This window comes from Emys orbicularis, chromosome 11 (assembly GCF_028017835.1).
Source record: "Emys orbicularis isolate rEmyOrb1 chromosome 11, rEmyOrb1.hap1, whole genome shotgun sequence".
NCBI classification, from domain to species: domain Eukaryota; kingdom Metazoa; phylum Chordata; order Testudines; family Emydidae; genus Emys; species Emys orbicularis.
The window spans coordinates 21,107,797-21,134,637 of NC_088693.1; the positions used below are offsets into that span (position 1 = coordinate 21,107,797).

Below are 26,841 nucleotides of genomic sequence, written 5' to 3' on the forward strand. Positions count from 1 at the left end.
TCCCAATTTAGATATTCACATTAGGGCCTACTAATTAGCAATGAACATCTGGAAATGCAGAAGTATGGTTCTTCCGGCTGAATAAATCTATTTTTTTTGGATCCTTGTCTCTTGGGGTTGTTTTCAGTGGCTCTTGTTCCTAATGAATAGCAGCTGCTACCAAGGATCCTGGGAGTAGGTGAGTGTAGGAATACTCAAAGCCAGCTAAAGGTAGATGATAGTGTCAGTCTGCCACAGATAGAGGAGTCTGCCAAAGGTGTTTTGCTGGCACTAATAGCCCCCCCACCCTCCGTAATTGGAATGGATAATCTTCCAGGCACTGATGTGTGTACAATGTCAACCAGCCTGGGCAACTCTCCTGGCACTACTTCCACAGGGTTTTCCAGGGTATTTGCCAGTTGGCACAGAAGTTCTTGCAATATCTTGTAAACATCTGGCTGACTAGAAGTAGTGGGCACTACTGCCTCATCTGGGGAGGAGGAGGAGATAGCTGCTGGAATTATCTGTTCCTCAGTTTGCAGGTGTTGAGCTTCACTTTCCTGCTTTTCTTGCTGAACAGTGTGAGTGAGCGCCACCTATGCCTCTTGAATAACCCTACGGGATTTTGCATAGAGGAAGGTCTAGGTAAAGGTTGGTTTTCTTGCTGGCTGCATGCCCCAAGAAGCCCAGTAGGGCCATGATTTAACATTATAGGAGTAAGGGACTGTGGGCATTGGGGGGATGTACCATGATGAGTACTTTTCCTTAGATCCCATATGCCCACACCTATAGTATTGGGTCCGAAACTCTGCCCAACCAGGAGAGGTCTTATGAATGGGACCGAGGTGAGTGAGTAGAGGATGCCTCCCTGCTGGGAGAAAGAAATGGAATACTTCTCCTCTATAGGCAGGGGTCCCAGGCGAACTACAGTGTCACTCACAGTTGATGCTGAAGAGGTGCTTGGTACTGTAATGGTGGAAGCAGTCAGTATTATAGACAGCACTTTATGATACACTAGTATACAATAGTAGAAACTCAGGCTGTGCAGTCACCTTACAAAGTTCAGTGTTGACAAGGTTGGTGCTGAGAGCAAGTGTACTGGGATTATGGGTACTGGGTCTATCAGCACTGGGTGTACTGATGTCAGTACTGAGGGGTCAGGAACAAGGGAGGTAGAGAGCACTGCTCAAGACAGTACTATTGCTTGGTGACCAGGCTCTGTCAGGGTGTCAGAGTTACATGATTTAGGCTGTGAACTACTATTTATTGAGCACCTTCAGGTGATCTATGCCCCTTTTTACTAGGACGTGAGGAAGTTGACCTGGATTTATGCTCTTTAAAGGAACGGTGTTTCTTCGTACCATTTTAGCTGACTGGATGGAAGAGGACTTAGCTGATTTGCCAGTCTTTGATCAGAAAGCCTGGGAATTCAGACTTGAATCACGGCTCACAGAAACACTTAGGGATGAAGCCTGTTCAGGCCTGGTTGAGTCTTTTACTCAGGATCTGAGGAGGCTCTCTTCAAGTTTTCCAGGAATAATAGTTTACGTCAAGCTTCTCTCATCTTTTGAGTTATTTTCAATAAGAAATGAGATATGGAACACCTATTGGGGATATGTCCTTCCTGAGGCAAAATACAAAATGCACTTTGAGTGCCCACCATGCAGCAGAATAGTCACAACACAAGAAAGTTTCTAACCATTAGAGGAGTGAAGTTCTGGAACAGCCTTCCAAGGGGAGCAGTGGGGGCAAAAGACATATCTGGCTTCAAGACTAAGCTTGATAAGTTTATGGAGGGGATGTTATGATGGGATAGCCTAATTTTGACAATTAATTGATCTTTGACTGTTAGCGGTAAATATGCCCAATGGCCTGAGATGGGTTGTTAGATGGGGTGGGTTACTACAGAGAATTCTTTCCTGGGTGTCTGGCTGGTGAGTCTTGCCCACATGCTCAGGGTTTAGCTGATTGCCATATCTGGGGTCGGGAAGGATTTTTCCTCCAGGGCAGATTGGCAGAGGCCCTGGGGGTTTTTCACCTTCCTCTGCAGCATGGGGCATGGGTCACTTGCTGGAGGATTCTCTGCACCTTGAAGTCTTTAAACCACGATCTGAGGACAATAGCTCAGACATAGGTTAGAGGTTTGTTATAGGAGTGGGTGGGTGAGATTCTGTGGCCTGCGTTGTGCAGGAGGTCAGACTAGATGATCATAATGGTCCCTTCTGACCTTAAAGTCTATGATTCTATGATAAGGGTAAATTTTGAAGCCCAGGGACTTTGCTTCAGACCCAAAGGCTGTTCCAGAACGCCTGGCATAAGTCAGGGACGTATACCCGACAATTACACAGAAAAAAAAAAAAGCTTGCGGAACTTATGGAACTTTTTCTGTAAGTGTGGGTTTGCATAAGTCGGGTTTGCGTAACCCGGGGAGCATCTGTATAAAATGCTGCTCAGCCCCTGTTTGAGGGCCTGAGCCTTAACTCTTTACTGCCCCGCCCTGACCCAGGGCCTGGGCTAGTTATCTGTTAATTGTTACCTGTGTGTGCTCAGGCCCCTGCCGGACGGCTTGAGCCAGAACTCCTGTGGCCTGACTGATTCCACAAGGGGCCGTGCAAGGACTAAGGGAGCCGATGTGGTTCGCCACCGCCCCGGAGAGGGACGAACCCTGATGCACCCTCTCTACACCAGCTAATGACAATGACTCCTGTGAAAGGAGGAACAGATCTCCACAATCCCCTTGACAGAAAAAGTGAGATTTAATAGGAGCAACACCTCTTCCTGGCATGGAGATGTAGCCACTGCCTCCTTTTCCCTCCTCTTCCAACTAGGGGTTGCCATCTCTCCCCTTGTGACTTTTTCATTAGCTCTCTAGCAAAAAAATGTCTCCTACATTTTAAGGTAAAACATAACTGTCCAAACAAAGAATCCTTTAACCCTCAGTTGGCCTTTACTGGGACACAATTTCCTTCAACCCAACCCCAGGTTCAACAGTTTATCAGCAGCAAATGTTTCCTTTTCTACTCAGTGCAGTGGTTTCTGCACCATCACTCTAGGTAGCAATGCAGAGGTGTCGGGAAGCCCTCTACCTTGGACTCCAACTCCTTGACTCTAATAAGTGAACCAGCTCTCTACTTCAGACACCAAGTGCTACTTCAGACTCCAGGGCTACTTCTGCAATTGACTGGTTTGCCTTTTAGGCCCTCACAATAGCACCTTCTCAGGCAGTCCTACACTGCTTCTTCCTAGGCCTTCCCCAGGACTCTTCAGGTTAAACTGTTGCTCTTCCCCAGGGCTTTCCCAGATCACCTTTGAAGAGGTTAGCCTCAGGTCTTCTCCACCCTTTGTCTCGCCCTACTGAGTGCAGACTGCCTCTATGGATAGGTGCTACTTGCTTTCCTTTAAATCACATGACCCTTCACAGTCATGTTCTCCCCAAATTCTCAGTCCCATGATTTGGGAGGTAAACCTGGCACAGGTGAAACTTAGTTCTAACTCCCTTAAAGGGGGCAGCTTATTCTGTGACATGAAATATCCCTGCCAGAAAATATCCGTTGATGCCTCAGGCTTATCACTATAAACTTCATGTCACGTGGCAAGCACTTCCCAAGTTGTGGAGAGGTGGCTACCTGTATTTAGCAGATCCCCAGAGATTAAAAATTAGAATTTTCAGGTGGCCAAGAGTCTTCCGGTTTTGAACTCCATTCTCTTGTTCATGTGTGAAATCACATATGACATAATCTGCTTGAATACTGTAGCCATGTCTGCCACAGTGACAGGAAAATGATTCCTGTGACTAAAACAATAGACAGAAGATCCCTCCTCCAACGCCAGAAAAATAGCCTGGCCATTCAATGGCAGATTTTCTTTTCCAGAAGGAGTTGGAGGTGCTCTAGAATTCCTTAGTTGATTCACAGAACCAAAGTCTACCTTATGAGTGGCCCCAAGTTTGCAGTTCAACAGGAGCCGATTCAGGTAGAAAAGAACCTACCATCCACGGAAAAGGGGATGAAACTAATTCAATAAGGCAGGCTTGTCATTATAAAACAAGAGGTAACAAACACTAGGGAATCCATTCAAATGTTAAACAATCATTCTGAAGGTACAAAGGTCCAGGTGGAGTCCACCATCAGGGGAAGAGTGAAGAATTTCTTGGAATTTGGGCCAAAACAACATTCAACCAATGGGTCTTAGACATGGAAGTATAAAGATATATAATTAAGTTTGTTATCATATGCTCCAGCATCTTCATTCTATTAATGAGCAAAATGCATGAGCAAAGTTGCATGCACACAACTGGAGGGCACATTTTGAAATTTTGTCCATTAACAGTGCATTGTTCAATTTTTCTTTGTTAATTGAGTCACTATTTCAATCAACTTGGGAAAAGTTTACTATTTGTATTAATTACTATTGGAGGCATGGTCTTATAAGCAACTCTCAGATCATTTGTATTTTTCGTACATCAGCATGATTTGTTTGGGGTTTTTTAAGTGCTGTATCTTTGGACTTTTGTTATTGTAGGTTCATCTTCATCACCTTTCAAGTAAAATATTCATGGATTAGTTTTTACAAATACATAGAAATAAATGTTGAAATTACTTAACGTACATCTTCCCATTCATTATAAATTGAATTTAAGCTCCTACTTTTTACACAACTGATGGTCATTTGCATACTTCATATATTGATTTGCATAGGTTTGTGATTTTGATTAAGTTACTTGTTTAAAAGCTAGTACTGCATTCTGAAGTTCTACTACATGGTTATGTGGTTTAAACAATCATAGTTAAGGATTAAGAACTTATATTATACAATATTACACACCATGACTACCAACCTTGTACCCAACAGGAAGATCCTGACAATCTTGAGAACAGCCACTGACTTTCTTACTCAAGCATTCATTGATATGGCAGTTTCCCTCATCAGATCCATCACCACAATCCTCTTTATTGTCACAGACATCTATTTGAGGAATGCACTTGCCATTTTTGCAAATGAAAAAAGAACTGTTGCATGACTGTTCTGGAAAAAATAAAATAAAATAAAATAAAACAAATGAAGAGTTTGTCAGTGGTTCTCATACTTTTCCCATAGTGTGACCCAGCTCTGATAGATTTTTTCATGGACCAACTCCAATCTGTGGGGACCAGATTTTCTCCTGTTTGTGACTGATCTCATAAGATTGCTTGCATGACTACAGTAATTGCTTATATGAAAAAGTTATATGTGTAAATTTTACTTTAGTTTTAGATATCTATATTAAGATAAGTGTTTACTCCTTTCTGAAAAAAGTTAATCATATTGTCAATTCTTCATTTCATCTTCCCCTTCCATCAGTTTGGTTTTGCTTAACAAGAAATAATGAGAAGAGCAAGCATCATGCAGTATCACCTCTCTGCAGGCCACCAGTGAAAAAGCCATAAACTGTATATTGGAAACTATGCACAAGGGGAAAAAAAAGCTATAGTACAGGAAATTAACTGCCCTATGTATATTAAAAATATCACATACTTGATATAGTCTTCTGGGGAAAACACTGGAAAAAATCATAATACATTTGTAGAGCTATCTAACATTGAAGATTATTTTTGGTAGCAATGGAGAACTGTCATAGTAAAATCCTCTAATAGGGTCATCTCCCCCGCCCCACAAAAAAAACCCTGGCTATCTAAAGCCTAATTTGGAAAATGTAACAGGAAAATTAGATGATTCAGGAGCATCCAGACATGTGATAACTTAACTGTGTACCACAAAAGCTAAGAAAATATGAAAAATAACTATGATGCAAGGTACACAAAATTGAGGAGGCACTGACAGGCATATAGGGAACACTAATAAGATTTGTCACTAGCGTCCAAGTCGTATGCCTTTAAAAAGTAATACATATTCAACTAAAGAACTTAAGAATGGCCATATTGGGTCAGACCAATGGTCCATCTAGCCTGGCAACACTTCCAGCAGTGGCCAGTGCCAGATGCATCAGAGGGAATGAGCAGAAGAGGGCAATTACTGAGTGATCCATTCCCTGTCATCCAGTCCCAGATTCTGGCAGTCAGAGGTTTAGGGACACAAAGAGCATGGCGTTGCATCCCTGACCATCATGGCTATCTTCCATGAATTTATCTAATTCTTTTTTTAACCCAATTATACTTTTGGCCTTCACGACATCCCCTCACAATGGGTTGACTGTGCATTGTATGAAGTACTTCCTTATGTTTGTTTTAAACCTGCAGCCTATTAATTTCATTGGGTGACCCCTAGTTCTTGTGTTATGTGAAGGGGTAAATTACACTGCCTTATTCACTTTCTCCACACCATTCATGATTTTGTAGACCTGTATATTATCCCCCTTAGTCATCTCTCTTCCAAACTGAGCAGTCTCAGTCCTTTTAATCTCTTCTCACATAGAAGCTGTTCCTTACACCTATTTATTTGTGCTTTCCCTTCTCTGTACTTTTTCCAATTCTAATATATCTTTTTGAGATGGGATGACCAAAACTGTATGCAGCATTCAAGGTGTGGGCGTACCATGGCTTTATATAGTGGCATGATGATATTTTCTCTCTCTTTCCTAACAATTCCTAACATTTTGGACTGTTGCTGCACACTGAGCAGATGTTTTCAGAGAACTATACATGATGACGGCAAGATCTCTTTCTTCAGTGGTAACAGCTAATTTAGACCTCATCATTTTATATGTATAATTGGGATTATTTTTTTCCAATGTGCACTACTTTGCACTTATCAACATAGAATTTCATCTGTCATTTTATCACCCAGTCACCCAGTTTAGTGAGATCTCATCGTTACTTTTTGCGGTCAGCTTTGTACTTAACTAACTTGAATAATTTTTTATTGTCTGCAAAGTTTACCTCCTCACTGTTCACCCTCTTTCCAGATCATTTGTGAATATGTTGAACAGCACAGGTCCCAATACAGATCTGTGTGGAACCCTGATATTTACCTCTTTCCATTGTGAAAACTGACCATTTATTCCTACCCTTTGTTTCCTATCTTTTAACCAGTTACTGATCCATGAGAGGACTTCCCTCTTATCCCATGAGTCCTTACTTTGCTTAAGAGCCTTTGGTGAGGGACCTTGTCAAAGGCTTTCTGAAAGTTCAGGTATACTAGATTGACTGGATCACCCTTGTCCACATGCTTGTTGACCCCCTCACCGAATTCTAAATTAATGGAGATGTCCTATCTCCTAGAACTGGAAGGGACCTTGAAAGGTCATTGAGTCTAGTCCCCTGCCTTCACTAGCAGGACCAAGTACTGATTTTGCCCTAGATCCCTAAGTGGCCCCCTTAAGGATTGAACGCACAACCCTGGGTTTAGCAGGCCAATGCTCAAACCACTGAGCTATCCCTCCCCCCTAATTCTAATAGATTGGTGAGGCATGATTTCCCTTTATAAAAGCCATGCTGACTCTTCCTCAAGTTATTATGTCTGATAAACTTAACTATAGTAAAGGACAAAATTATCAGCCTGTACTGAAGTTAAGTTTACCTGCCTGTAATTGCCAGGATCACCACTGGAGCTCTTTTAAAAAATGTGGTTACATTAGATATCCTTCAGTCACCTAATACAGAGGTCTATACTAGCTGGAAACACATGTGTAAACAAACTACAAGCTACCCTGAACCATCTGGTGTGGATAGCTTTATTTAATCAGTTGAGACCAATCAACTACAGAATTCTTGGCTGTGCAGGACTGACAAATTACAACAGCATCCTCCTCACAGGATGAATGAAGCATTAAAGAGACAGGACTGTACCATACAGTTATTAGGATTATAGTCTTTCTATCTACAATTCTAAATTAAGTTTGTTGGGAAAAATACATATATGTGATTTGAAAATAAATAAATATGAACCTGAACTTTTGCATTTTATGTTTATAGGAGCTTCATCAGAATGATCTGGGCAGTCAAAGTCCCCATCACATTGCCACTGAGAATTTGAGAGACACCTTCCATCAGCACAACTGAATTCTCCAGGATTACAGTGACGATACCCTAGAAACAGAGCAATCAAAGCTTTACTGCTTCATACTTTGCATATGCATATATTTTCACATAATTTCATAACAGAGTCTATACAAGTAAACACATTTAACTCTCTCTATCTCTATAGAGAGAGATACAGAAAGATAAATATGCATATACATGTGCATCTCAAAAGACAGACTCCTTAAAAAGACAAAATCCTCAATGCAGTTCTGGAAGCTGCACAAGATTATTTTATGAGATGCTCAAATAGATTTCTGCCAGAGAAAATCAAAAAGGACAACATCTAGAATTTGCTCCTTAGAAGGGAGTCTCTGCTAAAGTTTAATAAGAAAAATCTACAAATGGCAAAAACTCAAAAGTCAAATAAAATTTTTCTTCCCTCGCAATTTTAAAACATAAAAGTCAGGTTTTTCTCAGATGGAAAAATCACCATTTTGCTGCAAGAAACCAAATCAAATGGATGAAATTCATGTTCTTTTCCCAAGTAGCAGAATTTTGCCATTTTTGTACAAAGCATGTTTCATTGGAGAAAAAAAATATAATATTTTATGTTAAGAGTGCATGCATACTCATGAAAATATTAAGTTATGCATGGGAGTAAAAATAAAGTCAAAATTGACCTGCAGCTGTTTTTCCTGCCTTTTTGAATGTTCACATTCCAACAGATTTTTCCAGCAAAAAATAAGATTTTTAAAGCTCTAAAAATATGACTTGCTCTTTCTGAGCAGCATATCCAAGATGATGGTTGTTTTTGAAGCTTTGTTTCATCTGTATAAATCTTACATGAGCATTAGCGGAAGGAGAAATATAATACTAGCTAACTTTCGTTTAGTTATTCTGTGTGATTTGGGTATAGCTCTTCCCTGCCAGCAGATGGAATCAGAGCACTTGACCGTCTAAGATAAGACATCCCTCTGTATCCAAGAGCTTTATTCTCTCAGTATCCTCCGTTGACACTTTGAATGGAGTTAATGTACTACTGGAACCATAAAACATAATTATCTTGTATCTAACTTGTAATAATCACTAGAGAAGCCAGAATAACTCAACAGGGAAACTTCATAAAGCTGTAACTTTTATTAAATAGACTGTCCTTAATTCTATCTTTAAAAAACATGAAACCTCCCTTCATGTATTAATTACTCATGTCGGGCCAGGCCTCAGCTACACTTGAGACACCTTTGTGTCAATGGCTGTCTCAGTGAAAGCTTCCACTTCCCATCTGTAGTGTCTGGCAAAGACATGCATTTAAAACCAGGTCAATCTAGATCTGACACACAGGAGCTTCTGCTCTCTCTATGATGCTCCTATAATCTGGTTGAATGGGCTTTGAAGAAATGTGGAACTGAAATTGGATCTTCTTTCGTATTTCTAAATAAGCTTCCCCAATCAGTTACTCTACTTAAACAGAAATGGTTAATGCGCATGCTCCTTTTCTTTTTTGGAGGATCTCATGGAGAACAAAGCATTTCTCTGCATACTCTCCTGGAGACATCTCATCTCAACAGAGAGTCTGAAATTCCCATATTCTTATGGACAAATAAATAATCACTAAGAATAAGCCTTGAAAGAATAATTTAGGATTATAAAATGGAACAGAATTCATATTGAAACAGTTATCAAAGACTAATAGAATAGTAAAAATATTAAGAGAATTCAAACCCAAATTCAGATGCAAAAGAGGACTAGATCATCTGAGCATTGACCTAATTTTGGTAATTGCCTTGAAGACTTCCACCATATCTGAATATCACCTAACCAGAAATGATAGACTCTAACTATAAATGCAGCAAATTGTTCAAATTGCAGCTTCAGTGAAATATAGACTCTTATCTAAACAAACTCAGGAAACAATCAGGATTTCTACTATCTTGGCCTTGAGGTACACCAAGAAGAAAAGATTTTTTCCCCCTGATTCTAAAGTGGGTGAAGTGCCTTGACTGCAACATTACCTTTTCTGAATAAGTTTCATCTTAGATTTTTAATGCCAACAGGCAGGATATAAGCAATACATTGAGATGGGTTTTCATGGTAAACTGGGTTCTAGATCAAGAAGTTCTTTGTTGCTGGGTACCTTAGTTGGCCTGGCAGGCAGAGGCTGACCTGCTCTAGCTATACTGTCTGCCATGGCTAGTTGATACTGTTACAATACATCATAGAAATCATAGAAATGTACGCATGCAATGCACCTTGATAGTCATCTAGTCCAGTTCCTTGCAGGGAAGCAGGACTACATATTATCTAGATCATCTTTGACAGATATTTGTCTAACCTGTTCTTATAAACCTCCAAATGCTGGAGATTCCACAACCTCACTAGATAATTTGTTCCAGTGCATAACTCCCCTTACAGTTAGGAAGTTTTTCCCAATGTCTAATCTAAATCTCCTTTGCTGCAATTTAAGCCCATTCTTGTTCTGTTGTCAGTGGTTAGGAGAACAATTTATATAACCCTTTACATAATTAAAGGCTGTTATCCTGTCCCACATCAGTCTTCTCTTCTCCAGTCTAAACCTTTAATCATTGTTGTTGCTATCCTTTAGACTTTCACCAGTTTGTCCATATCTTTCCCAAGGTGTGATGCCCAGAACTGGACACAATACTCCAGCTGAGACCTAATCAGCGTGGAGTAGAGCCAAAGAATTACTTCTTGTGTCTTGCTTACAACACTCCTGCTAATACATCTCATTTGGAGTGGTGTGAGCACTAGTTGCCAGTGAGTCCCAACGTGTGTTATGAGGCTGTGCCTGTCAGCACTGAACCTTATTATATAATATGAGCTCCTAAATACAGTCTCATTGTTCCCAGCATGGCAATTTGATGTGCCCTAGTGTGTAGTACTGGAGCAATATAGATGGGAGCTCTAGGGAAAAAATGTTAACTTGCCACGGTTCCTACACTTGAAACCAATGCACACTGGACATGCAAACTTGGAATCAGCTTTAAAACAGTGTCCATTCTGGCCACTTACTCTCCCTTTGCTTGAATAAGATTGTAAAGGCACAAAAGGAGGAGTAGACCATAATTATCCTTCATTTCCTTTAACTAAGAAACTCCTCTCTGACAAATTCCAGAGAGGAAGGGAAGGTGGTCTCGGAGTGTGGACCCATATCAACAATAATTCAGGAAGAACTATAGTTACTACAGTAAGCAATCTTTTTTTTTCTCCCTTTGAGAATTGCTCATTTGGATATCTACTCTTTGGAGATTAAAAAGCAGAAGTAACCCTCAAGGAGAGGGGTCTGAGGCGGAGTAGTTTAAAGTGACTTAAAGTTTTTTCTCCTGAATTGATAATCAGATTAGAGGACAACTTGAGGGAGTAATGCTACATAAAATTGTATACAGAGTTTAAGGAAGCAGCTTTGCATATATCAGTGATGGACTCTGTGCAAAGGCATGCCGTGGAAACTGCATTAGGGCTAAGTAAGAGTGTTTGGATATCTGTGGGTGGATGTCAAGTAATTAACAATCATGGTTATTTAGCTGAGTTGGATTGACCCATGTGTCATTAAAAGTCTGGGGAACCTGCAATTAGGCTTGATCCTATATAGATAATAATTTAAGACCTCTAGATGTCTACAATATGGATCCTGACCTTCCCTGTTGGGAGTAATTAAGAAAATTGCAGGCTGGTTAATGAACTTATTCAGATGGAAATCACAGATCATTCTAGACAAGATGTACTAGACATTTTATCCCCATGGAAGACGGTGAGGGCTGCAGATTTGTCACAGCATTTTTAAAAATAAAAAAGTACAGAGCAGTCATGGTAAATTTAGTAAAAGTCACGGGTTTAGGGGGAAATGGTGTGTAAAGCCACGGTATAAATCATATTGAGACACTTTTTGTGTGACCAAATTTGAGTGATTGGCATTTGCTGGCTGGTGCACAGGGTTGCAATGCCATTCAGGTTTGGCCCAGACTTTCGTCATCACTGAGGATTGGTCGGGCCAAACCTGAGAGTCACTGTGACTCCTTACACCCGGGTTGCAACACCAGAGTGGAGATCCAGGACCAACCCTTCAGGACAGGTGACATTGCTGCGGAGTGAGGGTGGGACGGATTCACTCTCCAGCCCTCCACCCTCAGTTGCCCCTCCTTATTTGGCCGTTACTATGGTTGCATTGCTGGGCAGAGAGCAGTGCTGCAGGTGGTCAGTGTCCTTTCCCTCAAATTTGAAGTCACAGAGGTCATAATATCATAACAAACTTGCAGCCCTAAACATGGTATAAGGAGATTCAGCCCTCAGGTTGGTGAACATCTGGGTTGATGTTATTGCTTTTAGGAGTGCCATTTTAACTGAGAAATGCAGAGAGAGCAGTCTGGCAAAGACTTATAAGACACTGTAGCTTCCCGTGGACAAAATTCAAATCCCATAGTGGTCGCATTTCAAAACAATGGAAGGAAAACGTGAAACTAGCCTTTCAGAAATTTGATTACTGTCTGGTGAGTGAAAAAAAGGTCAACTCATATGTCTGAGGGTGGAAAACTGAGATAGCCAAGTGGATCCTGACAGCTTGAAACAATATTTTTTATTGTTGCAGTTGCATCCAAATAAAATAGGGCTCAAGGGATGTTTCAGATCTTCCCCCTTTTGATCTTCCCAGACAGAGAAAGTTTTCCACCTCATTAAGTATGTTTCTCTGGTCATAAGCTTCAGGTTTTCCAACTGGATATTTTAAACTACAGTAAACCACTGTAGATCTAATGTTTCCAGACATCCAGAAGCCAAGCTGTCAGAGAATTCAGAACTAGTATAAAAATCTTGTCCTGAACCTGCGCCAAAAGATCTGGCAGTTTCAGAAGACTTAAAGGCCCAAAGTCATTTCCAGCAGGAGAACTAAAACTACTGAGCCCAGGCCAGAGCTGTTATCAATATCTAAACTCCATCCTGTCTGACTTTCATAATACTCTTCTGGATCAATAGAACTGGGGGGAGGAAATAGAAAATAGAGGATTTCCTGACCCGAAATCCAAAAGTAAAGCATCTGTGAGTGATGCTGCACTGCCTCTAGACTATTCTGTTATATCTGGCATTCTTCTCTCTCTCTCTGGTGACAAAGACCTAGGGCTTTCCCCCCTTTTGGGATCGAGTCCACAATTTAGTACTTGTATTGCTTAAGGAGTTTGGCAAGACATTGTTTTTCCTTGGCAGAGGAACAGCTATTGGAATGAACTGATGGCGGATGTTGCAAACACAGTGCAACTTCATGATGAAAATCAACCGTTTTGTGTTAAACTACCTGGGTTAAAGTTTTAAATTGTCCAAAGTAGGTAACAGATAATAAAAGGTCATTTTAACCTATACATATATTGTGCAAAAATGTCATTAGCTTCAGGTATTTTGAGGATTAGGAGTCTCTGTGTTTCACTACTATAGTGTTTGCCTGCATCTAAGCTGGCATCCTCCATTTGTTTAGAAGCTTTGCCTCTACTAGCTATGGACTGCTCATAAAAAAAATTGGTTCAGACCTATGTCACGGAGTAGACTGCACCAGTGTGCAAATTCTCTTTTAGATGCCAGGCAGCATTGTTCACCACTGGCTCTCCATGTCCCATAAACTAGGGATGCTCGTGGAAAGCACCCTACATACAGGGCCAAATCACTGAAAGATATGACACTCCTGAAGTATAAGGCTCCCAAGATACAGTGACAAGTTGTTCTGGACCTGGACTCTGCTGGCATGGTGCCTTCTCAGTGCAATAGTGCTGAGCATATCTATAACACTAGCACCATTCCCTCCTGACTTTTAATGACAATTAATGTTGAGCCTATTTGGTATATTGATTCGTCTGATCATTGGCGCTGCACCTGTGGTGCTAAGCCTCTCCAGTGAATCAGCACAACTTATTGTCAAAACCCAGTCTGTCCGGCACACTGGGGCTAGTAACTATCATTGCCATGGTTGTGGCACCCACACATACTGGTGCATGAGCACCCATATTTTTAGTGTATTGGCACCTAGATTTTCTTCTCCATTAGATTTATAGGACACAGAGTGCATCATGAGTTTCTAAAGTGGCCATTGCCATTATTTCAAAACATCTGTAGGCACAGCTTTAAAACATGTGTCCACTGGTAATCTTGAATATATTTTTGTACAGCTTACGTAGCTCCTCAGAGCATCCAATGCAAAATAAACTTAGAGTATCAGCAGCTCTTTGAACCTCAAAGTGGTGGCAATAAGTAATTCTAAAGTGTTGCATAGAATGACTTCTCAAGTCATACCTTAATACAGCCTTGAAGTACCACGGAACATCTTCAATGTGCCAAAGCTTCATAAAATATATCAGGACTGGTTTACTATGCCAATCTGGATGGCAGATAGAATTGGAATAAAAATATATATATATAATATATAAATTCATGTCAAGTGCACAGAAAGCTTTTAAAGTTCTCCTGGATTGAAATAATGCCTTCAAGCAAGATGCTCCTTCAGAAATAAGAAAAGAAGTGAAATGCTGAAAACATTTTGGGAACACAGAAGCCAAATGGTTGAATAATGGAGTAAACACAAAACAAAATCTTTATTATGAACTGGCTGGAAACCAGAACAATAGATAGAGTATATCTGTCATCTGTCTAAAAAACATTTAGACTGGGCACTGGCTTCTGGGAGCTATTCTCTGATTGTGCTCAGACAGGATCTAGAATTTTCACGGACACGGGAGTGCATATAGTTGGAGCATGCTCAACTGGTTGAACACCTAGGATGACTTACAGGTGCCTCAGAGAGCTAAAAAACATGAGACCTTTGTGAGTAAGAATCCTACGATGATGGTATCTTTAAAGAAATAAATCTTTACTAAATATATAAACAACAGTACTCTAAGCACTTTGCTGCCTTTAGTGGAATTCCTGAAATGTCGGCTACAGCCAGATTCCAGGTCCCTTTGCACTACATGGGCTGGAACTGGGCGAAAGAATCTGCCCCTATACCTTTACCTGTTTCTATCATAAACATGTTGGCACTTGATAAATAATAGTAATTTAAAAGCTTGAAGACAGCTCCATTGTAAGATTAGATGGGAATCCTCATTGTTGCCCCTGTCTTTATTATCATCTTCTCCTATTGTTCTCATCTTACCATGTAAGTCCTTTGAGGCAGCCAGTCCATATGGGTCTGTACTGTAAAGCACCCATGCACATCTCTGATGCTATATAAGCACTAGAATAAATAAATATTAATAATAGGCCTCAAGAAGAAATTGAACCTAGTTCTGAAGTTTGTGAATCATCTCTTCAGATTGTGAAGGTTGTCCCCAAGCAAACCTTGGTTGGTGTGACATTCCACCTTTCTTAATTTATGCCCCAAACTGCTCTAGCATTGGAAGACCATCACGATTATTGATTTGGTCAGGGATTCTGAGTTCCTCTAAGCAGAGAGAGTAGTCTTCTCTTGTATCAACTGTGACACCTTGCCCTATAAGACTGATAGGCAGAGTCAAGGAATTTGAAAATTTCCAGCTCAGATGCTGCTCTTCTATAATTTGCAGGGCATGGATAAAGAACAATCATGTGTCTAGGAAGAGGACCACGTGATACCTGTGATGTTGGGAATAGGTTCTACAAAGGAAGGGAAATGCCCCCTGTGATGGTACAAATACTTCCCACAAAAGTTTGTGGCATATGAACACTGCTGACAGTAAAGGAAGTCCACACAGTGTTCCCTCCGAGATGTCATGGGACCCACCACAGAGGAGGAGGAGCTGGAGTCAAGGGATGATAAAGTAGGCACGCTGGCTGTCATTCTATTACGGCTGCTGTCTGTGGTATTGAGGTGCTTGAGCTTACTGTGGCAGGAGCAGGGCTGATTTGGTTGCCCCCTTCCTCCCCGTTTCACCAAGGGAGTAGCTCTCGTGCTGCCTCTTACAATGAGTGGTAAGGTGCATTTGGGAGTGGGCAACTTTTCTCATATGCCCATTTAGTCCTGGTGATGTGGATGAATTCTTCTGGTTCCTAGGACAAATTAACCAGCTTAGTAGCTGTTTCACTTGCAGGATACAGAAACACCTGAGGATTCTGAAAGGGCAAGGCCCTTATGTACAGATTCAAATGCTCTATTTCCATCTAATGGCAGGGAGAAAGTACTTCCAAATGATTGGACTGCACTGGAGGAACAAAGAGAAAAATAAGTGTTTATCTGGAACACTATTGTCACATTACCTTCCCACAATGCTTAATCGTATAATAGATTTAACACTACAACATAAGGAAATCATGATAAGCATACATAAGGCTTCTGCTAACATAAAAAATCACATATGCTTCACTCTTAAAATCCCTTGATGTTCATATATATTTCAGTTACCCATGTACAAGCCATAGATGATAGGGACTTTAGCAATGCCTAATATAGATAGCAACCTCATATTTTAGAAGCCATACATGGATCATCTCTAACTGTGAATGTGTGTGTGCACACGCGCATCCATGCTCACATTCACACACAAGGCATTTTAGATTTTAGAAAAACAAGTGAAGTAAATTAACTAGTGCTCAATGACTGATTCGGAACAAATAATCATGCACGTTGTCAGGCATACATCAAGTAGCATACGATACCAGAAGGTGCTACTTGCCCCCAAAATAAGGAATACAAAAGTTGATTCAAAGATTTGAATGTACTTAAAAAAATAATCAAAACAAGAAAAAACACCAATGGGGCGGGGGCACTTGGTACATACTGGTCCAGATTATCAATAGATTGGGTTTGGACATTTTGTGCACACATATCTATGTATATTTTGCATGCACATTAACTATGCGCTCAGAAATTCCTGAGTTCTGCATACATATGCGGTGGATGCAGATATACGTGTACACAACATACTGAAAATTAAGCCTAAGACTATTGCAGATAAACACACTGGCATAGTTTTGAACAGGGGCTGTATGCCAGATTCTCTCCTGTACCAAGAACTTCTTGATGCAGAATGGCGAGGTCAGGCAGTCAGATACAGTATGTATATAATATAAAACAGCAACAAAGAAGTTTTACTGCTTACTATGGCACAGTCTGGCAGTATGAACATATATAGATTACTGATAATGTATTTACTTTATATATTAACTCTATTATTAACTCTTATTTTTTAAAAAGAATCAGCTATAAATTCATATAGATTTAGCCCAAATAAGTATGTACAAAATTGTGCTCAGCAGGAACAGCATTAGATTACAAACAAATATTAAAACAAATTTAGAAAGTAAACAATTATCTCATTCAACAGTAAATTAGAATATTAAATCTTCTAAACATTCTTGTCTTCATTCCCTATAGGTTTTTAAAAATTTCTATCCTATTATTCAGACTGAGATTTTTCTCATTGTTAACTGTTTTTTAAATTATACTTGCCACATTCCAATGACTCATCAGATCCATCTCCACAGTCGTCATCGTGATCGCATACAAACTGCTTGGGAATGCAGACTTTATTACGGCATGTGAAAGAGTTCTCATCACAAGTGTTATTAGGAGCTAATGAAAAAACAGCACATAAGAAAAAATCAGGAACACACAGAACAACAGGACCTACAGATACTTTACTTATTAGAAAAACAAGTGAAGTAAATTAACTAGTGCTCAATGACTGATTCGGAACAAATAATCATGCATGTTGTCAGGCATACACCAAGTAGCATACGATACCAGAAGGTGCTACTTGCCCCCAAAATAAGGAATACAAAAGTTGATTCAAAGATTTGAATGTACTTAAAAAAATAATCAAAACAAGAAAAAACAACAATGGGGCGGGGGCACTTGGTAACACCCAGCACTGCCTCATTGGGGGAACAATGTTCTGCAAAGAACTCCTCCTGGTTACACTACTTCTGAATGACAGCTCTGTAAATGTCTCTGTAACTCTCTGGAGAATAACCCACCCCAGACCTCATGCAATAATGGATATATAGTCAACTAAGAGAACATTTTCAAACTTATAAAATAGTTTAGTTAAGCAAATACAGATAAAATACAAACCCACCTAAATTACTGGTGGGACCAAACCCCCGACATCCTTAATCGGATTATAACCCATATACCTACATACAAGAAAGTCGATACCAAGAACAAAAGATGGGGAAGCAGCAGATTATAAAGTACCAGAAGTAGAGATGAGAATAATTAACATGACTAAATTATAGATACAATTGTCTCTTACTCCTCTATGAAAACAGCTAATTTTTGTGAATTCAAAAATATACTTTTTTCTTGCTAAAAGCATGTAAAATGCATAATCAATAATAAAGCTTCCACTACTGTCTAATGTGGTGAAAAAAAGGAACAAATACTTATATTTGAAACATATACAATGCGCCACATATAGTGGACTAGATCCTAAGTTAGTGTCAATCAGTATATCTTCACTGAAGTCAATGGAGCTATGCTGATTTAATTAAGCTGAGGATCTGGCCCAGTCTATGACTGACCAATCTCTACCCACTGATGGTTTACAGTATTTCATATGTTGCACCATGCAGCCAAATACTCCATCTGGTAATGGGTAGAAGGCCCACAGCAGGAAATAAAAGACACAAACAAGTACCATGAAAAGAGAAAAAAGTCAGAATATAGTTTTAAATGTATAAATTTAAGCACAAAAACCCCATACCACAGCCTGCTGTAGATAGTTCATCACTTCCATTAGGACAGTCCCTTTCACCATCACAAAGCCAATGTTGAGGGACACAGGCATGGGAACCTAGGCAACTGAACGTGTCTGCAGCACAGGTTACCGATGCTGAAAAAATGATACAGATTAGTGTTGCTAAATCCCAATTAAATAATTTTTGTGAGGTTTATAAATAATAGTTATAGGAGAGAGGTTTTTATCTTTTCCTTTAAAAGAAAGATGAAAATAAGAGCTTTTCCTCTGTACAGTACTCTAAAAACTCACATTAGGATTGTATTCTAAATTAAAGGTTTGAATATCTACCCTTCCTTCTATATACTTTCACCCTATTCACACTGTCATTCACCTCTTTCGTAAATGAAAGAGGCAAGCTATCTTACTATACTTCATGTAATGTATTCAGTAGACAATTTTAGAAAGCATAGACAGATGTTTTAGGCAACTACTATGTATTTGGATTTATTGGACAAGGATCCTGATCCTGAGAGGTGCTAACAACCCTCAGCTCTGCTCATTACTGTCAACTCCCATGGCAGTTCAGGATCAGGCCCCAAATGCAGGATCAGGCCCCAAATCAGGGCCCAAGTGCTCAGTATTAAACAGTGAATGTGAGGTAAGAAGAATCCCAACAGTTTCAATTAATGTACTTCTTTTTCCTGGAAAGCTCTTTATCTTTAGCACTTTATAAAACTTTTACCAGCATAAAGAAAATAATTTTTCATTGCTTAAGGTTGGCTTTTTCATGTTTGTTTTAAAACAGACTTTCCTCTAGAACAGATTTTTATTTATCCTTTGGTACTTATTAAAGACTTTTTTAAGGGATTGCTTTTATGTAATCCATCATTATTGTGTCTCTTCTCAGGTATAGCAAATTGGCATATATTAAGAAGAGAAAATAGATTTCCATTCACGCCTTTGAACATTTAATACAAAAGTTAAATGAATTCAAGGAATTTATTTTATGATTCATTTTCATTATTTTAACCAAGATGAAAAACAACTCGTGTTGCTTTTATTAGACTGGCATTTCAAACACTTCTGAAGTTAAATTATGTTATGTTAGAGATAGGTAAACTTCAAATGTTTCAGAGAACTGGGAAACCCAAATGCTTTCTGACAGCCCTGTTCCATCTGGAAAGTATTTGTCTCCTACTCCTAAGATGAAATAGGGCCTTGTCTCCCACTCCACCGCATTTTATCTTTAAGTAATCTTCAGAGATGCCAGCTAATTCTGTTATAGAGTTTTCATCCCTAAAGGGATCTATGATCAATGCTAAGTCATAGACAAGGAAGAGATGTAACACCGGAACAACTTAAAAACGGAGTGGTGGCTTTATTGATTTGTTTGGGCCTCCATTTTTTTCGCTTTTCCTATTTTTTACTTTAAGTTGTGTATTTAGTGGGCATGCAGCCTATTGAGCCTCAGGCCATGAAGTCTCTTAGGTTCTGACAATGTACCATAGCAGATATGTCTGAAGTACCTGCCTTCTCACTTGACACTGCCTCCACTAAACCTGTTGTGGTGGGGGCAGAGGGAGGTCAGGGGGACAGGGGGGCGGCGAGGCGGGGGAGAGAAAGAGAGAGGAAAATCTTGCTTGTTAAACAAATATCACACCAGATCCCTCTCTTTCTAGTAATTGTGATGGTAGCAGATGCAATTGAGTCCCATACACGAGGGATTCTCTACTTAATTGCACTCTAGAATACGAGGGACATATCTGATTCCCCAAAACAGGTAAGATATGAAGAGCTATGGATTTTCAGAAAGACACTAAGATTCAGAAAGATGCTGGGGTTTGACTAAATATTGAAAAGCCAGTATTTAGTGAAATTAAAAGAGAACAGCAGCAGGAAACAGCACATAGACTTTTAATAGCCGTTAGGCACTGACCACCAAAATATAAAGGTATTTAGAACAGGGGGCCTGTTTACGGTGGTTGGCTCAGATTTGGAGAACAGGCAAAGGTTTGGTTCTTATTTTGCCCAAACTGGTTCACCATATCTACTTTATGAAGACAGTCTCACAAATTACACACTCCAGTCACAAAAATGTATCTGCCTGAGGCAGAAAAAAATCATCTGTGCTCTGGAAATAAAGACAATTAATAGCTTATGGTTAAAGAACATGACCCTAGAGGTGCTGTGCATTCTCCACTCCCATTAATTTCCAAGCAATTGCTCTGCATGTCTCAGGATCAGTCCCAAAAATATGATGTGATAAAATAAGTAAAAATTATAGTACTCACCACAAATAGCATCACTCTCATCTAAGCCATCTCCACAGTCATCTTCACCATCACAAGTCCACTGCTTAGAGATACATTTGTGTGCTGAGCAAGCAAATTGATTCCATGAACAAGAAGAATCTAGGGAAGACATCAGCCACTATGCTTGTTATGTTCACAGTAACAGTGAGTTTCCTGCATGCAGTAGCATAATATAAAAGCTCTTCCTTGCTTTTTAGAGCTGTAACTATAGATGTAACTATGCTATAATTATGTTCCTTTGGAAAAAGAACTCCGGATTTGAGTTGGTTTCCAACTGATTTATGAAAAAAGAACAGGAGTACTTGTGGCACCTTAGAGACTAACAAATTTATTAGAGCATAAGCTTTCATGGGCTACAGCCCACTTCTTCGGATGCAACTGATTTATGTTCATTAATACTTATAAAAGGACCCACAAAACTTTTAAATTAGAATAATTTAAAAATATTTTATGATAGGATGAAGGTAAGAACTTTTAAAATAAGAGAATAGTTCATGCATTTCACATACATGTTTTTGCTATAGCAAACCACTTTGCAATTATGGTAATAAGTGCAGAGACAAGTAGTCCAATTCTTCAATCATTTCCATCATCTTTGTATTGCACTATTTAATTACATCTTGAGAAGACTTCCGTGTTTTTTTTCTCATCTGGAAAATTGGTCTATATTTGCATTCTGTTGTTCTAACTGTTTACTTTTTTGAATACATTGGGAAATAACAATGCTCTGCTTCAATTCAAAATAAATCTGCAGTAGCATATCAAATAAATTCCAGTTTCATATTAAGAATTTCATTTAGAAAACTTCAAGCCTCCTTTTTTCCATCCTTCCCACAAGAATAAATGTATTATTGTTTAACTGATAGAAAAATAATTTCAAGATGAATAATAGAAAAAAGTCATTTATTACCATCTGAATTATATTAAACATTGTCCATACTGTTTCCTAATGGATAAGAGCTGTAAACTGGAAAAAGGTAGCCAAGACAAAAAAAAAAAAAGGCAAATGGGTTTCATAATATTTTTTAAAGTAATGAAAAACAGAAAGCCTAAAATGCTTGCTGACAGGCTAAGCCTGGTAAATGGTGTCTAGGTCTGACCCTTCTACCTTTCATGGGGTAGAGTTTAACTCCTGACCACATGATGAGTGGAGAAAAAAAAGCACACTATGCACACAGATTTCAGGTTTCAGTCTGGAGGGAAAGGCAGCTAGAAAACTAATGACTGTGCTATTGAGCTAGAATTTAGTTCTGTAATGATGAGACTAGATTGGTGAAGCTGCAGAACATGCAGGGAAAAGACCAATTCTCATTACGATCATAAATCAAATTTTCCTGGGACTGCAATAAAGCAATACTATAGAATCATGGAAATTAGAGACAGAAATTACTTAGGCCTGGTCTACATGTAAAATTTGTACCAGTATAACTTTTTTGGTTAGGGGTATGATTTTTTTTCTTTTTAAAAATAAGTTATTCTGACATAGGCTCTAGAATGAACACAGTCATATCAGTATAAAGGTGCCTAAATAATTGTATAGCTTAGTCCCCTCTCCATCCCAGAATAAGTTTTACTAGTATAAACACCTTTATAATGGTATAACTGTGTCCAAAATGGGGGATTACACCAATTAGAGTAACTTGTTATAGCTGAAGCATTAAAACTGAATAGGTAATTTTCTCTATCCCTGTTTCTACTACAGGATTTTCATTTTCAATTTGAATTTGCTTTAAAAAAGTCCAAAAGGAAGTTGTTGCATACAGAAAATAAGCAATATTTTGCTCTGAAAATGGAAAAGAAATATTAAGTTCAATTTATGTAAATCCAAGTACTTATTTCACAAAGCTCTATAGCCAACCTGTCTTGAGATATATATATTTCACACACCAAGATAGGCTAGGAAAACATTAACTGTCCATGAAGTGAGCCAGGCAGAGGGTTTGCCCTAGCTCAGAGGAGCTGCTGAGAATGCAGGAACGGAAGTAGTAAAAGTCTTCTCCTTCCACCTTGATTTGGGCAGAAAATTGCACCAACTGTTTATTTCCCCTTTTCATTACCATGGCAGCAGCAAGCAAGTTTGTGTTTGGCTTTTACCACTATCTTTAGGCCAAGCTGAGGGGAGTCTGGATAAGTGTCAAGGTGCCATTTTGTTTTTCTTGTTGTTTTGCTGGTGTGTGATGCACTAGTTTTGGGTCACCCTTGGATGCCATGTACAAAATCTTAATGTACTTTAAGGAAGAATAGTAGAAACACAGACAAAAATCAAACTAAAGAGATACAATACAAAGTTATCTTGTGATAATATGTCATGAAGATATGTGTCCTTGTAATCTAACATTTAAATACAATGCTCAGCATCAGTCTTGCTGAGAGCTTGGCTATATTATAAAGATGCAGTCTACATATTCACATTTCATGGTGACATTTACTTATAGGAGAATTTAATACTTCACAGAAAACCAAATTTTTAATAGTTTCCCAGCACTATGTATAGAATAAAGCCTACTGATTTGCTGTAGAAAATTCGAAAGTATTGAATAAATTATATTTGTCTCTACCTTTTTGTCTGGATTTCAAAGAGTTCATCAATAAAAAATCATTGAAGTAAAATGTTAGAGAAAGAATGAGTACTTTTATATAAAAATATGAATTATAAAATCCTTCTTTTGCACACGTGTATCAATGGTTTTAGTAGCGAGAACAAGATAAAATCCTCTTACCACAATGCAATTCATCAACTCCATCCTCACAATCTTTTTGTCCATCACACAGCCATGTGTTCAGAATACATCTTCCACTAGGACATCCAAAATAATTTTCTTCACATATGGGTTTGTTTCGAACTGTGATAAAATAAAGAATGTAATGTAAAATGGTATCTACTAGTATGATTAGGAAACTAATACAATTCTACTGAATTTCTCAAAACTAATGGAAAAGGTTCCTTTTTTCCCAATTACCCCACAGAGTGGTCTCTTTTTCAATTAATTTTGATTTTTTAAAATTTATTTTTGTGAAAATATAGTTCTCTGAAAGGAGACAGATTGCTAGCTCAGGAAACTGAACTATTCTATATAGAGAACAAGTAGTAGTAGTGCATGTTTCCTCACACTTCCCCAGCAATGTACCTCAACTTGACCGACAAGGATCTAGGGATATGAGGGTAGTTCAATCTACAGGTCAGATGCTGAGCTGATGTAAATCAGCGTAAGTCCATTGATGTCAATGGTGACATGCTCAACGGAAGTATGTTGATTTATACAATCTGGCCCTCCATTTCCATTCTCATCTATCTGCTTAGATCAATGAGATTGCCAAATTATGGTAGCACTATCTGTGAAATTCACTGGGATGTGAACTGACACCATCAAATCATTTCACATAGGCCACTACCCAGCTTTCAGATCGGTTACTTTTGAAATCAACGTGAGGTTTTACATTTACTCATCAGTGGAGGCAGATTTTCACCCGTGGTCACTGTTGACCTTGGTTGGATCTGGATTATTTGTGTCTTTATTTTTGGGTGGGGATGGGATATATACATTCATATTTTACATCAGTAAAGTGGGATATTCTACAGCAGGAAAGATGGAAGTTTGCATATATAATGAGTGAATTCCTGACACAGATGCAAATACAAATGTATTGACAGACACAGTCAATTCCAAAATCTTAAGCAAGATTTCTCCCGCTGAAAATAAAAGTGAATTACACTCAATTTCAGATTAACCACAGAGTTTCAAGATCATTCAGTTTCAATGCTACCTTGGTTTTCTACTTCCTCCTTTAGAAACTCCTGTTTTCACATGCCAGGTATCTTCCGTATCTACAAAAAATGGTGAAATCCTGACCCTACTGAAGTTATTGGGATTTCTGATATAGTCTTCAATGGGTCCAGAATTTCACGCAGTGAGTCCAATCCTTAAAATATTTACTACCAAACTAAGGACCCTATTCAGAATAGCACTTAAGCACATACTTAAAGTGTTAGTAAATATTTACAACATGGAACTCATTCTTAAGCTTGTGCTTAAAATTAATTGCATTTGTGAACGGGGATGGATATAAGCACGAGGTAAAGTGTTGGGCCACAGTGTTTACTTCTGTGAATAGTTCCATTAATAAACATTATGTTTGGCAGTAAATTTTTGTGGGATTGGGTCTTATGTTTGTAAAGAAGGAACATAAACTATTTAACCATAAAAACAAACAAACAAACCAAAACACACAAACAGAAACCCTAGTGATCTCAGCACAACATTAATTAAAAAGGAGAGAGAAAAAATGTCAGCTAGACTATGAAGAAAGCCATCTGTAAACTTTCCAACTGTATAAAAGGGATAAAAGGAGACAAAAAAAACCCAGCAAAACAAAAGCTTCTTTCAGAATTATCTATCTAGATATTTATACTCCACTAATCACTGTAGCATCTGCGTGACAAATAGAATTCAACTTTGTACAGCACTTTTAAAACGAAGGTAACCCAAATGACTTCCTAATTAGTAGTAAGAAATGGTAATACTAGGATCATGAGGAAAATGAGGCAATTATCATAAGTTTAGAAGAAATTCTCACATTAGCATTGCCCTCTTATACATGAGGTTTGCCCATCACTACTACTACTACCAATTAAAAAAGAAAGGTTCAGACGGTAACTTCATATAAACATTTAAAATGTTGAATAATTATCTGAAGTTCATCCACATTTGGACATACTGGATTTTTTTTTAAATAGTCTGTTAAGTTTTAATAAATCCAAGATGGGACCCCATCATCCCTTCTTTTCTTAAATAAGAACATATTTAGAATACAACCCGTTCCCTTGGTATTGAGGTGGAACTGTTTCTATTGCGCTGAGATATAAGTAAGAGGACTTCTTGGTCTAACAATTCCTCATGAGATCGGTCCCTGAAGAGGAACAAAGCAGAAGAGATTGGGAGTAGGCTCAGTATACAACTGGATAGACTATCTCATCAAAATCATGTTAGCACCCACTGGTTTTAGGTATGGTGTTCCATACATACATGAAAAAAAAAACCATTACTCAATTTCAAAAATGAAGGGATGATGCTTCTAGACTCTTGGGAGTGGGTTCACATCTCTTATCTGTCCTGCCAAAATTAGTGTTTTGACCCAGGAGTGAACTGTGATGTATGGGCAATTGATGAAGATGGTGATTTCTTATGAATGTTTTGCCTCTTTCTGAAAGGTTAGGATAGTGTCTGGTGGCAAGAGCATGTAGGAGAAAAAGGTCTCTGCAGTGTATGAACTGGTTATCAGATACGTTTCCTTTTAGGGGCTGTAGGGTATGAAGTGTGGCCTAAGAAACCTTCAGTGTATGAAGGGCATTATCTGTCTTTGAGCTAAAAAAGTCCAACCCTTTAAAAGTCAAGTCCTCCACCATGAACTGAATCTTCAATAGGAAGCCAGAACTCTGAATCCATAAGGATCTTCTCATCACCACTGCCATAACCATTCATCATGATGCAGTGTTTGCCACATCTAGGGCAGCTTGTAGGCTGGTCCTGGCCAGCAGCTAGCCCTCAGTCACCAGAGAGGAAGATTCTTCCCTCACCACAGGAGGGAGTTTGTCTATGAATCTCAAGAACTTCTTATAATTTAAAAAATACTATTTGGCCAGCAGAGTTTGATAAATCACAATTCTATATTGCAAACTAGCTGACGAGTATGATTTTCTGCCAAATAAATCTCATCTTTTAGGCTCATTTTACTTTGGTGTACTCTTATTTGGTTGTCTTTACTTTTTATTAATAGTTGTTACCACAAAGGAAATGATACCAGATATGAGTAAAATAATAATCCCCCCTGCAAGGAGCACAGGTCCTTTTTTTTTTTGCCTGCCTTCCAGCACATATGAGCTGTTGTGACCAGGGTCTGCCAAAGAACCCTTGCAGGGTCCATAACAGCCTTGTTGATTGGAAA

The 26,841-nt window shown here is 38.9% G+C and overlaps 1 protein-coding gene across 1 annotated transcript in view; it reads right to left on the reverse strand.

Moving 5' to 3' along the window:
- The window catches only part of LRP1B (LDL receptor related protein 1B), a 1,070,902-nt gene that overhangs the window by 245,868 nt on the left and 798,193 nt on the right, over positions 1–26,841 (reverse strand). The window contains exons 50-55 of the mRNA XM_065413676.1: positions 23,619–23,741; positions 20,878–20,997; positions 18,611–18,739; positions 17,356–17,478; positions 7,863–8,003; positions 4,817–5,004 (exon numbers count right to left, since the gene is read on the reverse strand). Coding sequence (XP_065269748.1) covers positions 4,817–5,004; positions 7,863–8,003; positions 17,356–17,478; positions 18,611–18,739; positions 20,878–20,997; positions 23,619–23,741 — 824 coding nt within the window. The remainder of the gene's footprint in view (positions 1–4,816; positions 5,005–7,862; positions 8,004–17,355; positions 17,479–18,610; positions 18,740–20,877; positions 20,998–23,618; positions 23,742–26,841) is intronic.